Source organism: Bombina bombina, chromosome 3 (genome assembly GCF_027579735.1).
Source record: "Bombina bombina isolate aBomBom1 chromosome 3, aBomBom1.pri, whole genome shotgun sequence".
Taxonomy (NCBI): domain Eukaryota; kingdom Metazoa; phylum Chordata; class Amphibia; order Anura; family Bombinatoridae; genus Bombina; species Bombina bombina.
Genome location: NC_069501.1, coordinates 88,788,095 through 88,801,662, shown reverse-complemented (window position 1 = coordinate 88,801,662; position 13,568 = coordinate 88,788,095). Strand labels below are relative to the sequence as shown.

Below are 13,568 nucleotides of genomic sequence, written 5' to 3'. Positions count from 1 at the left end.
AACAGTACGACGCCGGTACCGTTTAAAAATAACAAACTCTTGATTGAAGGTAAAAACTACACTAAGTCACCATATATCTCTTGATACTTCCTATCTTGTTGAGAGTTGCAAGAGAATGACTGGGAGTGGCAGTTAGGGGAGGAGCTATATAGACAGCTCTGATGTGGGTGTCCTCTTGCAACTTCCTGTTGGGAAGAAGAATATCCCACAAGTAATGGATGAACCCGTGAACTGGATACACCTTACAAGAGAAACAATACTAAACTTAAGACAATAGATAAGAAACAGTCACAGTCATGTGATCAGGGGGCTTGAAGAAGGTTCCTAGATACAAGGTAATCACAGAGGTAAAAAGTATATTAATATAACTGTGTTGGTTATGCAAAAATGGGGAATGGGTAATAAAGGGATTATCTATCTTTTAAAACAATAACAATTCTATGGTAGACTGTCCCTTTAATTATGCTTTTCAACAATGGATAATAAGTGAACAAAGCACATTAGAGAAAATAGCAAAATTGGAAAGGTGTTTAAAATTGCATGTGCTATCTATATAATGAAAGTTTAATTTTGACCTTACTGTCCCTTTAACCATTGACAACCAGTGCCTTACCCGATACAACGTTGGTTGTTAAGCCCTAAAGGAGGCTGCTGTCCTTGGCCTCTCTCTGCCCCAATCTCGCTAAAAGTAGCGAGATCGCACTATTTCTGCATGCCACACTCTGTGGCCCTCTCTGCATCGGGCAGCTGATCGTTTGTGGTGTGGGAGGGTTGGGAGGGTTAAGAGGGAGGGGGCGGGACTGCTACGCTACAGAAAACAAAATTAGAGCAGCAGTGAGTGGGAAGGAGGGAGGAGGGGGGAAGGAGGGTGGGAAAGTGATCTGGGAGGGGGTAGGGTAATGAGGGGGGCAGCTACACTACAGAATAAAACGTTTTATTATTATTATCAAATAAAAAATAAAACAATGATAGATAACTGGGTACTGGCAGACAGCTGCCAATACCTAAGATGGCGGAAATTAGTTAGAAGGGGGAGGGTTAGAGAGCTTTTTGGGAGAGATGGATCAGGGAGGTAGGAAGGTAAGGGGGTAATACTACACTAAGGAAAATAATAATAGTTAAAAAATATATATATTTTAAAAAAGTATAAAACTGCATACTGGCAGACTGTCTGCCAGTACTTAAGATGGGGGTGACCATTGGGGGGTGGGGGAGGGATCAGGGGTGGGAAGTGTCAGGTGGAAGGCTAACCTCTACAATAAGGGGCCGATTTATCAAGTGTCTGGTGGAAATGAAGCGCTGGAGGCAGCGGATGAGTTAAGGTGCAGCAGAAACAGATGCATTGACTGCTTGGTAAATCAGCCCCTAAAGCTAAAATTAACCTTACATGCTACCTAATTAACCCCTTCACTGCTATAATTAACCCCTTCAGGGAATAATAAAAATGTGGTGTGCAGCTGCAATTAGTGGCCTTCTAATTACCAAAAAGCAATGGCAAAGCCATATATGTCTGATATTTCTGAACAAAGGGGATCCCAGAGAAGCTTTTACAATCATTTATGATTCCACAAGTAGTATGTAAATAATTTTAGTGAGAAATGCAAAGTTTGTGAAAAAGTTAACGTTTTTTTTTTTTTATTTGATCGAATTTGGTGGTGAAATGGTGGCATGAAATATACCAAATACTTTTGGTTGTCTACTAAAACAAAATATATAGTTTTGATAGGTAAATAAAAAAAACAAGGTTCTATTTCTGTTTAAATGTAGTGATGGCAAAAATGCTAAAAATGCTCAGGTCTTTTGGAGAAGTCTTTGGGGCCGAATTATCAAGCTCCGAATGTAGCTTGATGCCCCTGTTTCCGCTCGAGCCTTCAGGCTCACTAGAAACAGCAGCTGCGGTCTGCAATCCGCCCGATCCTATACGATCCGGCTTAAAGACATCCCCTACTAGCGCCCGATCGGCCACGAATATGTAGGGGGCAGCATTGCACAAGCAGTACTGGTGAACTGCTTGTGCAATGTTAAATGCCAACAACGTATGCTGTCGGCATTCAGCGATGTCTGTCGAACATGATACTCTACAGCGTATCATGTCGGACAGACATTGATAAATCGTCCCTTTAGTGTGAACTGCCCGTTCCTTAAGGGATTCATGTTCTTAAAATACTTAGGGCCAGATTACAAGTAGAACACTATTTAACACTCCCACTTAAGCGTTAACTGCGCTAGAAGTAAGCTTTTGCGCTCGTCGAGTTGCGATCGTATTAGGAGTTGAAATTAAAATTCTTTTTGGTCGTGCTAACCAGACAAGTGCAAAAAGCCGAAGTTAACATATTTCACATTCCAATGTTCTTCACATAGCAGAATAGGTTCTATTTATTCATAAATACATATTTTAATATATACCTGATGGTATTTTAGTACAAAATATTTCTATACCTACTGTATATATGTATGACGTCACACTCCACACACCTGTGTCTCCTGGTAGTCACACCGCTAGTATTTGCCGAGTGTTTGTCCGACATGCCACAATAAAGGTATGATCAATTCACTTTACTTTGACTCATGTGTCTGTGTTGTGCCTTAAATAGTGGCCAATTTTGGTCTGGGAGCAACTTATAAGGAAATTTTCTTTGTTTATTATATATATAGATAGATTGTTAGATAGATAGATAGATAGATAGATAGATAGATAGATAGATAGATAGATAGATAGATAGATAGATAGATAGATAGATAGATAGATGATAGATAGATAGATAGATAGATAGATAGATAGATAGATAGATAGATAGATAGGAATATCAATTTATAAATACATAGAACATATTCCCCTATGTGCAGAACATTGGAATGTGAAATATTTACAGTAAATACACAGTATAACACTTTATTAAATATGAATATTACGTAAATATGGTTTTACATGTTTGCATCTACTTAACTGCAAAGGGCTCCAATGCACTTATATATATGTCTTTATATGTGAACATATGTATTTATGCGTTTACATGTGTATATATGTCTGTAATTCTGTAAATACATATTTACACATATAAATAAATAAATATGTATGTACACACGCACATTATATATATATTTAAGGTAGAGTCCGAAATTTGGTAATCCTAGCATTACCAGGGTAAAGCTGATATTACCCTAGCAGCTCTGGGTAACATGATAAACCTTCTCACTGCATCAAACATATATATATATACAATGCACTATAATCCACACATCTTCACTATCTTTTTTGCCTCTGCCTGAGGATTCAAAGGGGGGGCAAAGCCCCCCTTGTAAACCCCATTCCCCAATGTTCAATGTGATGGATGCCAGAGGATCGGCGGGCGCCTTTCTTCAACTCCCCAGGAAGAGGCAAAAAATAATGTAGATGGAGAAATTACATTACATCGGGCTTTACCCACAGCCGCTTGGGTAATGTCACCTTTACCCAGGTAATCCTAGGATTACCCGGATTCCGGACTTTACCCGTAACATATATATACACATATACATATTTAGTAATGTATCTGTATGTATCTCTATGTTAAAGTCCTTTGCCAGCCTTTTTTTTCTAACACCTGAGATCTCATATCTTTAAGCCCTTATACATTTTGTGTGCAATTTCTTTTTAATAATTTTCATTAGATTAGGTCGATTTATCAAAGGCTTTGCAAGCCTTTCAACCCCCTATGACTGCAGGTTCTCACAAAAGAACCTGCAGTCCATATTTAAGAAGCAGCGGTCATCAGACCGCAGCTTTCCATTTCAATCTCCCCGGTCTTGTCCGACCGGGGAGATTGACAGCTCCTTCCCGCACGTGGTTGGCTGTGCGTGGGCAGGGGCGGGATTGCAAGCAAGTGCAAAATAGCACTCGTGTGCAATGCTGAATTTCGCAAGCTGCGAGCTGCAGGGACAGATTTATAAATATACCCTTAAGAGTGTAACTGTACTTTGTAATGTATTTTTGGATGCGTTTTGTGACACTTTTTTGTTTTGCGAAACAGTTAACCAGAGCTCTGAGGTAATCATTTTGGCGTAAATCATGATTGTGCTTAAGCGATCGTGTTTACTTTCAAATTATAATACCATTGGTAAAACTGGCGAGCTCAAACATCTGTGATAAACCCCTTATTGCTTGCACGTAACTGTTATCACTCCACTCGTAATCTGGCCCTTAAAGGGGCATACAATTAATAAACTTTATCACAAAATAGTATTGAAACTGACATGAATAAAATTGCACAGTATTAATAGAGAAAATATGAACATTTATGTGTGCTGTGTCTCATGTACTGTGCAGGATTTATGTCTTCATCTTGTGTTTTTGTGAAACCTGCTGTTTTGCATGAATATACAACGGGTCCTTTAACTACTTTTAATATATATTTACAATAGTTAATAGTTTTTTTTTTGCTTTCCATAGAGTCTCTGGCAGGAGAGCAAGAATTTATGTTGCAGTAGTGAATATGTTGTAATCTTTCATTTTTAGCATAAAGTTGTTGAAAGTTTAAAAGGGACATTCAAAAGTACATTTGTGTTGTGTGTAAAAGATGATATTTAAAATGTATCACTTTTATTTCTTTAGAACAAATGTTCCTCCTCGGAATAAAATCATTTTGTCATGTTTTTGAGTGGAGAACAAGATGCTTTTCTGGCCTATTTTTGTTTGCTGTTGCAGACTGTGTAAAGTAGTGGTAACATAAACCCTCTCCAGAGACTTTAATGGAAATACTTGTTGTTGCCACCAGATTACACAGTCTACAATAGCAACAGAAACTAAACATTTTCTTTAGTTTCAATTTCCCCTTTCATTGCAATGTGTAGGGCTACCAACATAGATAGATAGATAGAGAGAGAGAGAGAGAGAGAGAGAGAGAGAGAGAGAGAGAGAGAGAGAGAGAGAGAGAGAGATGATTGATTGATTGATAGAGAGATAGATAGAGAAATAGGTATTTATATAGAGATAGATAGACAGACAGACAAATAAATATTAAGATAGCTAGATAGACAGACAGTCAGATAGACAAATAGATATTTAGATAGATAGATAGATAGATAGATAGATAGATAGATAGATAGATAGATAGATAGATAGATAGATATATTGACAGACAGAAAGGCAGACAGACAGAAAGATAGTTAGACAGACCAACATAGATAAATAGATAGAGAGATAAATAGATAGACAGGCAGACGGATAGATTGATAGATATTTTTAATTTGAAAACATGTAATGACATAAAAACATCCTATATAAGTCACAAAATGCTAAATTATAATTGTTAAGTGATTTTCTCTTTATATATCTGTATTCTGAAAATCAAGAGCAAAAAACAAGAGGGCGACCCCTAGTGCAGATCAATGATGAACCAGTGGTGAAAATCTGTTAGTACTGACGAATGGATACTCACAAGATGAATTGCACCCTGAAGTGCAAATATGGCATACTAGGAATATTATAGTGTCCTAGTGCACAAATCCAACCCAAAAGAGGCACTGTCGTGATGACAAATGGACTTTAAGTATATGAGATGGACATCAGGATGGTGGAAAAGATAAAGAGAACTTTGCCTGAGGAAAAAGCGTGGTTAACGCTTAGAAACGCGTAGCAATTTTACAAACAGATATCATTGTTGATCTGTGTATGTTCATTTTTTATCTTTTTATTAAATATTTTTTTATCGATACTGGAGTTCTCTTTATCTTTTCCACCATCCTGATGTCCATCTCATATACTTAAAGTCCATTTGTCATCACGACAGTGCCTCTTTTGGGTTGGATTTGTGCACTAGGACACTATAATATTCCTAGTATGCCATATTTGCACTTCAGGGTGCAATTCATCTTGTGAGTATCCATTCGTCAGTACTAACAGATTTTCACCACTGGTTCATCATTGATCTGCACTAGGGGTCGCCCTCTTGTTTTTTGCTCTTGATTTTCAGAATACAGATATCCCTTCTGCATTTGGGAGGAGCAGCCCTCTAAGCATAGTGCACAGTCATCTGGGACACTGTGAAGTTCCCAGATTGCTCATCTAGGCATTACCTTTGCCTTTCCACATTGTGAGTATGCTTACTTTTGCATTATCTCCCATATAAAAATTGGCTACACTAGGAGGCGCCCTTCTCTTTTCTTTCTGTTTCTCTTTATATATACTGTATATATGTATATGTATATATATATATATATATATATATATATATATATATATATATATATATATATATATATATATATATATTTTTTTTTAATTGGCTGAAATAACACTTGCTGACACTTATGTCATTACCATGCACCAATCTATAGTGAGTGTGATTTTCCACAAACTCCATTTCCATCCCTTACATTTCATTTAATGTGGGACACAGTTTGAATAAATGTACCTTTTGAGTACTTCCATACAATAGTGGGCACGGGATACCCCTCTGCAGAGCAGTTCAAAATGACAGCTTTTCCGTATATCCCATCCTGATCTTTGGGTTGGACAACAAACCTAGGAGGAACTGATAGTTTAAATACATTAGTATCTTTATGAGTAAAGTAAGAAAAATACATTTATGGAGAGAATTAGCTTTTCTCTCTGTTTATTACATTTATAGTTTGTTTTCTATATATTTGCTTTTTTAGCATCACCTTATATCACAGTCTCTGTATTGCCGGTACCAACATACAACATACACATTTATTGTTTTTTCATAAACCATACCATGTAAATAATTTAAGACCAGAGTATAGACTTATTCACAGTTTTGCCAAATTCAAACCACTTTTTTTTTTATGAGACCACTAGGAAAATTTGAACTTAAAGGGACAGTAATGTCAAACTTAAACGTTCATGATTCAGGTAAAACATGCAATTTTAAACAACTTTCAAATTTACTTCTATTATTAATGTTGCTTAGTTCTCTTGATATTCTTTGTTAAAGAGCAAATCTAGCTAAGCTCAGGAGCGTGCGTGTGTCCTTAGCTATCTGGCAGTAGTGTTTGCAACAATGTTGTGCAGCAGCCTTATACATAGTTGCAAACTCTGCTGCCATAGAGTGTATGAAGCATTCTATGGCAGCAGTTTTTGTATGTATAACATAGACTGGTTACTACTCACCATGTTATTGGTTATTTCACCTGTGCCTGCAGTGCCATCCAAAGCCATTGTGTTATTTTAACCCTTTACAGATGCTGGTTAATAAAGCTCTACATCTGCCTACAGGTCTCTGCCATCTTGGAGCATCAGTATTCTATCATCCTGTGCCAGAAGCAATGCTACTGTTCTTATGCACAAGCAGTTCAATGCCCCTTTAACTAAGGAAATATTTAATATATTCTATATGATTTCAATTTAGCTTTAGTGAACTATAGAATTAAAGGGACAGGAAACCTCAACATTTTCTTTCATGATTTGAATAGAACATTCAATTTTAAACAACATTTCAATTATCTTCTGTTATAAAATTTGCTTCATGATCTTGTTATCCTTTGCTGAATAACATTGCACTACTGGCAGTTAGCTGAACACATGTAGTTAGCCAATCACAAGAGACAAATGCATGCAGGTTCCAATCAGCAGCTAGCTCCCCCTAGTGTAGGAAATGTGCGTATTCTTTTTCAACTTTGAAAATAGACGTGAATGTAAAAGTGTCTTAAAATTACATGCTCTATCAGAATCATGCAAGTTTAATTTTGACCTTCCTATCCCTTTAATAACCAGAAGTCTCTAGGTTACAGGATCAGATATAAATGTTCACAAAGTAGCACAATTTGAAAAAAAATGTAAAATCTTTCAAGTTGTTAAATTATACACTTTATATATACTGTATATATATATATATAATCCACTGAAATAAGTGCACTCCCATGAACAGTAAATTTCAATTCTGCCAGGGTGCTATAGAAAGTTCAGTTATTCAAGTTATAACACAAGCGCTCACTGGGCTTGATACAGGTGAAATAAAAAGTGTTTTATTCCATATAAACAAGTGACGTTTCGGGGTGTTCACCCTTTCATCAGACCAACTGATAAAGGTGTGAGCACCCCGAAACGTCACTAGTTATATGGAATAAAACTCTTTTTATTTCACCTGTATCAAGTCCAGTGAGTGCTGGTGTTATAACTTGTATATATATATATATCATTTAAAGTGTATTAGAACAGTATAAATGTGACAATTTTTGTTTTATAGAATATACTACAAACTTTAAAATGTATTCTTTAAACAAAATAGTCAAAATATATTAACAAAAATTCTTCTAACCAAATTGAAATGCTCTCATATGTATTTTATTTTTAACTCATATGTCCTCTAATTTCTTTCAATCTAAAATTGCTTAAAGGGACATGAAACCCCCAAAACAATATTTAATGATTCAGACATAACTTACAATTATAAACAACTTTCCAGATTAACTTCTATTGTCTAATTTGCTTCATTCACTTGATATCCTTTGTTAAAACATACCTTGGTAGGCACAGGAACTGGGAGCAAGCTGCTGATTGGTGGCTGCACATATATACCTTTTATCATTGATTTACCCAAGTGTTCAGCTAGCTCCCAGTAGTGCATTGCTGTTCATTCTATAAAAGGATATCAAGAATGAAGCAAAATTGATAATAAAAGTATATTAAAAAGTTGTTTTATTTGAATCATGAAAGAACATTTTTGGATTTTTATGTTCTTTTAATCTTTTATTTTTTTTACTTCCCTATTTGATTTAAAAAATATTTTAATGACATACGTTGTGAGATATTACTTATTAATGCTATTTGAAAGTGTCATTGTGTTACAATGTCTTGTGAAATTTAAACTGTGTCAATGTTGAGAAATACTGTAGCACATTATTGTTTTATGGTCAGCATCTGTAGTGTTAATTTGGAGATTAGTCTAACTGTATCATATAAACCTGCAGTTACCCAGCTTTGATACAAGGTGGAAGCAGAATACCACAGGCAAGCATCAGAGGGAATCAGCCAGAACACAGATATTCTGCTTAACATCTACACTTACAATGTAGTAATAACATTAAATCCACAAGTATATATTGGTTTTATCATTTGTTTTCAAACTCCTGCTTTATTTTTGTAGCACAAACATTAATTAGCTCTTGCAGGACAAATGAATTACTATAAAGTATAAAGAATATTAGTCTGTACATCTTTTGACTGATCATAGTTCTGCATCCCTGAGCAGATAGCAGCCAGGAATGCAGAATTACTTTCCAGTCTTCCTGTTTTATTACTGTTAATGAAAAGAAGAAGATCAAAAGCAATAAAGCATCAATTTGAAGCCACTGAGTTGCAAATATAAAAGAAAAATCAACAGTAGAGCACAACAGTAGAGCAGATTAAAACTATAGTTGAATACCTCCAAACATATGCCCAGTACAAAGTAAGGATATTTGTGGGCGGGGCACAAGTTGTGGTGGGCGGGGCTAGCACCGCATGTATGGAGACAGAGCTGGTTTAATGGTTGGAGTTGTGTCAGTTCATAATTTCTCTTTGCAAACAGGAACATTTCTAAGGGAAATCTCTGGGGCAGACCAGGTCAGAGCTCCCAAACTGTGACAATCCTACAATATGCAGGACAATCACATTATACATTAGGGGGGTTTTGTTCTGCTTTGAAGAGTTTTTGAAGTGCATTTTTATTTATGATTCCAGTAGCAGATTTCTCTTAGGTCACGGGTTATGCAAAGCTTATTATTGAGGGCTGCAAACATACCAGTGTTTGGGGATATCCTTGTTTTAGAACATTGAAGTTCATGTGCGTATGGCACAGAGGGAAGACAAAAAGCGCTAGAGAAGATTGGGCATCATATTCCAATATATATAACTATATTGTCTTTTAATTTTTATAGTAATGCATTTTGGGCCAGATCACGAGTGGATCGCAAAATTGCGCTTTCACAAGCGCGATTTTTGTGCTCCACTCGTAATTCCAGCGCACACAATTGTGCGCTGGTATTTGAAGTGGCCTGCAATGTGAACGCGACGTGTTCGCATTGCATTCCTCTTCCATAGGCTCCAATGGGAGCCTCGTTCTCATACCGTGAGACACGGCATGAGAACCTAGTGCAGCAAAGGGAGTAAGTCACACAGCGATGGGCAGCAGATTGTAAATATATATGTATATACATTTATGTGTTTACATGTGTATATATACATATTAATACAAGAATATATATATATATATATAAGCATATACATATATATTTATAGGGAACACACAGTTCGCTATTTAAAGGCACTTTTCAGTCCTATACTTTTTTCTCACACCCTGCATCCGCCACCTCTCATAACTGCTTTTTGCAGGGGGGTTTTATTTAAAAAAAAAAAAGAATTGGGGGTTATTTTGAAAATTAACCAGAGGTCTGACCTTTGGTTAATTTTCTGAGTGCTAATTGCTACTGCAAATGTGCCCGTTTACGGGCACGCAATAAATTAGTGCTCCACTTGTAATCTAGCCCTGTGGATTTTTCACTTCTGGCTAGGCTTGTTCCTTCTAAATACATAAATTGTATTCATACATTTAATATATATATATACAATGTGGTGTTTAAGTGTTAATATCTATTATGCATAAATAAAAAAATTATGTCTCTTTACAGGGACATTAAACACTTTGAGGTGTTAATATAAAATGGTAAATCGTATATATACAGTATATATATATATATATATATATATATATATATATATATACTGTATATATGTATACAGTATATATCCTGTAATTTCATTCTTAAAGTGTGAGCTTTTTAGAAAGTGGAAGTGCAGAACACTGTTATATTCCACACAGCCATTGGCTGCCCACTATAGTGACCTATGTATAACTGTCCCTAATTGGCCACAGCATAGAAGGTAACCCAAGTTACAACATGGCAGCTCCCATTGTTTTATAGACACTAGAAATTTACACTTAGTTTGTCTATATTTAAACTACTAATGAAACTTTAAAAAATATATCTACTTTTTTTCTCAGACTAATCTTTTCTTTGACTGCATCATTCTATCTAGCATTTCCTTAATGTCTCTTTAAAGCAACTTGTGCTTTTGACTTTCTGTGTTTATAAATACATGTCAAGAATAACTTCATATCAATCCCTCAGTTTATTTTAGTAGTGGCACATCTTGTGCTAATGTATAAGGCCCATTTAAGGGCCACTCTGGGACCAATTGTGTAGTATGCATTTTTCATAGGCTTCTTCTTTAATGGACAATATGAGTCAAGCTCACTCAACCTTTCTATGATGCCATTTATTGATTCACTTGCCTCCTCTGAGCAATATTTATTAACCAGCTGACCTGTTATTGTGCAACAAGTTCAGGTCAAAAGTCAAACAAAATGTAATATCTAAGTTTTATCAGTTATCGATCCCAGAAAACACAATATACAGTAATCCTAAAATACCTCAAATTCTGCCATTCGTTTTTTCTCTTATTACAATTATTTTAATGCATTAATTTCCTGTTTGGTAGGATAAAAAAACAGGTCCACTTTTTATAGAGTGACCTTGGCAGGGGCATTTAAAAAAAAAATCAGAAAACACTTTCAATACAGCTTTGGGAATTAACTAACTGCATTGTCAACATTTTTAGAGTTATAAAACACAACTAAAATATGAGTCTACTTATGAATGCAATGAAGTGTTTGAATATGTTTGCTAACTGCTCACATTAACATTGATATTGGGCCAGATTACAAGTGAACGTCTAATTTATTGCGCACCCGCAAATTGGCAAATTTGCTGGTTTGTGGGCGTACGATAAATAACCAGCCATTGCTACTGCGACCTTGCGGTAGCAATTGAATCTCTCGTAAAATTAACCAGAGATGAGATCTCTGGTTAATTTTATAAATGTGCCCCAAATGCCCTCAAAATACAGTGGTGTATATTTTAATTTTTTTTTAATAAAATAACTGTACAAAGCAGTTTTTAATTCCGAAAGTTGGTGGGTGTTGGGTGTTAGAAAAAAAAGGCACTGTAAAGTGCCATTACATTGCAATCTATGGGAACTGTGTAATCCCTGTAAATATATATGTATATGCTTAAATACATATATATGTATGTGTTAATATGTGTATATACACTCATATAAAGCATATAAGCATATTCATATATATTTATGTGTTAATTAGTGATGTCGCGAATTGTTCGCCGGCGAATTGTTCTCGGCAAACATAGCCTGTTCGCGTTCGCCGCGGAGGGCGAACATATGCAATGTTCGATCCGCCCCCTATTCGTCATCATTGAGTAAACTTTGACCCTGTATCTCACAGTCTACAGGCACATTCCAGCCAATCAGCAGCAGACACTCCCTCCCAGACCCTCCCAGCTCCTGGACAGCAGCCATTTTAGATTCATTCGGAAGCTGCATTGTTAGTGAGAGGGACAGTGTAGCTGCTGGTGATTTTATAGGGAAATTGATAGCTAGGCTAGTGTATACAGTGTCCACTACAGTCCTGAAGGACTCTTCTGATCTCTGCTTTAAGGACAGCACCCCAAAAAGCACTTTTTAGGGCTAGAACATCATTTATTTATTTTTCCTGTGTAATCTAATTGCAGTTGCTTGTCTGCCAAGCCACTTGCCCAGTGCCACCACTCATATCTGGTGTAACAGTAGTGTAAATAATTTAAAAAAAAACTGTGAAACATCAGTCTGCTAGTGTAATCTAATTGCAGTTGCCTGCCTACTAGCGTGTGTGCCAGGCCCACTTGCCCAGTACCACCACTCATATCTGGTATAACTGTAGTGTAAATAATTTAAAAAAAAAAAAACTTTTTTGACTGTGAAACATCAGTCTGCTAGTGTAATCTAATTGCAGTTGCCTGCCTGCCAGCGTGTGTGCCAGGCCCACTTGCCCAGTGCCACCACTCATATCTGGTGTAACAGTAGTGTAAATAATTTAAAAAAAAACAACTTTTTTGACTGTGAAACATCAGTCTGCTGGTGTAATCTAATTGCAGTTGCCTGCCTGCCAGCGTGTGTGCCAGGCCCACTTGCCCAGTGCCACCACTCATATCTGGTGTAACAGTAGTGTAAATAATTAAAAAAAAAACAACTGTTTGACTGTGAAACATCAGTCTGCTAGTGTAATCTAATTGCAGTTGCCTGCCTACTAGCGTGTGTGCCAGGCCCACTTGCCCAGTGCCACCACTCATATCTGGTGTAACAGTAGTGTAAATAATTTAAAAAAAAAACTTTTTTGACTGTGAAACATCAGTCTGCTAGTGTAATCTAATTGCAGTTGCCTGCCTGCCAGCGTGTGTGCCAGGCCCACTTGCCCAGTGCCACCACTCATATCTGGTGTAACAGTAGTGTAAATAATAAAAAAAAAAAAACTTTTTTGACTGTGAAACATCAGTCTGCTAGTGTAATCTAATTGCAGTTGCCTGCCTGCCTGCCAGTGTGTGTGCCAGGCCCACTTGCCCAGTGCCACCACTCATATCTGGTGTAACAGTAGTGTAAATAATTAAAAAAAAAACTTTTTGGACTGTGAAACATCAGTCTGCTACTGTAATCTTATTGCAGTTGCCTGCCTGCTAGCGTGTGTGCCAGCCAGGCC

The 13,568-nt window shown here is 36.5% G+C and overlaps 1 protein-coding gene across 1 annotated transcript in view; it reads right to left on the bottom strand.

The window, feature by feature from the left end:
- DSCAM (DS cell adhesion molecule) overlaps window positions 1-13,568 on the bottom strand; it is a 717,945-nt gene that overhangs the window by 461,263 nt on the left and 243,114 nt on the right. Inside the window, exon 9 of the mRNA XM_053705914.1 lies at window positions 6,393-6,512. Coding sequence (XP_053561889.1) covers window positions 6,393-6,512 — 120 coding nt within the window. The remainder of the gene's footprint in view (window positions 1-6,392; window positions 6,513-13,568) is intronic.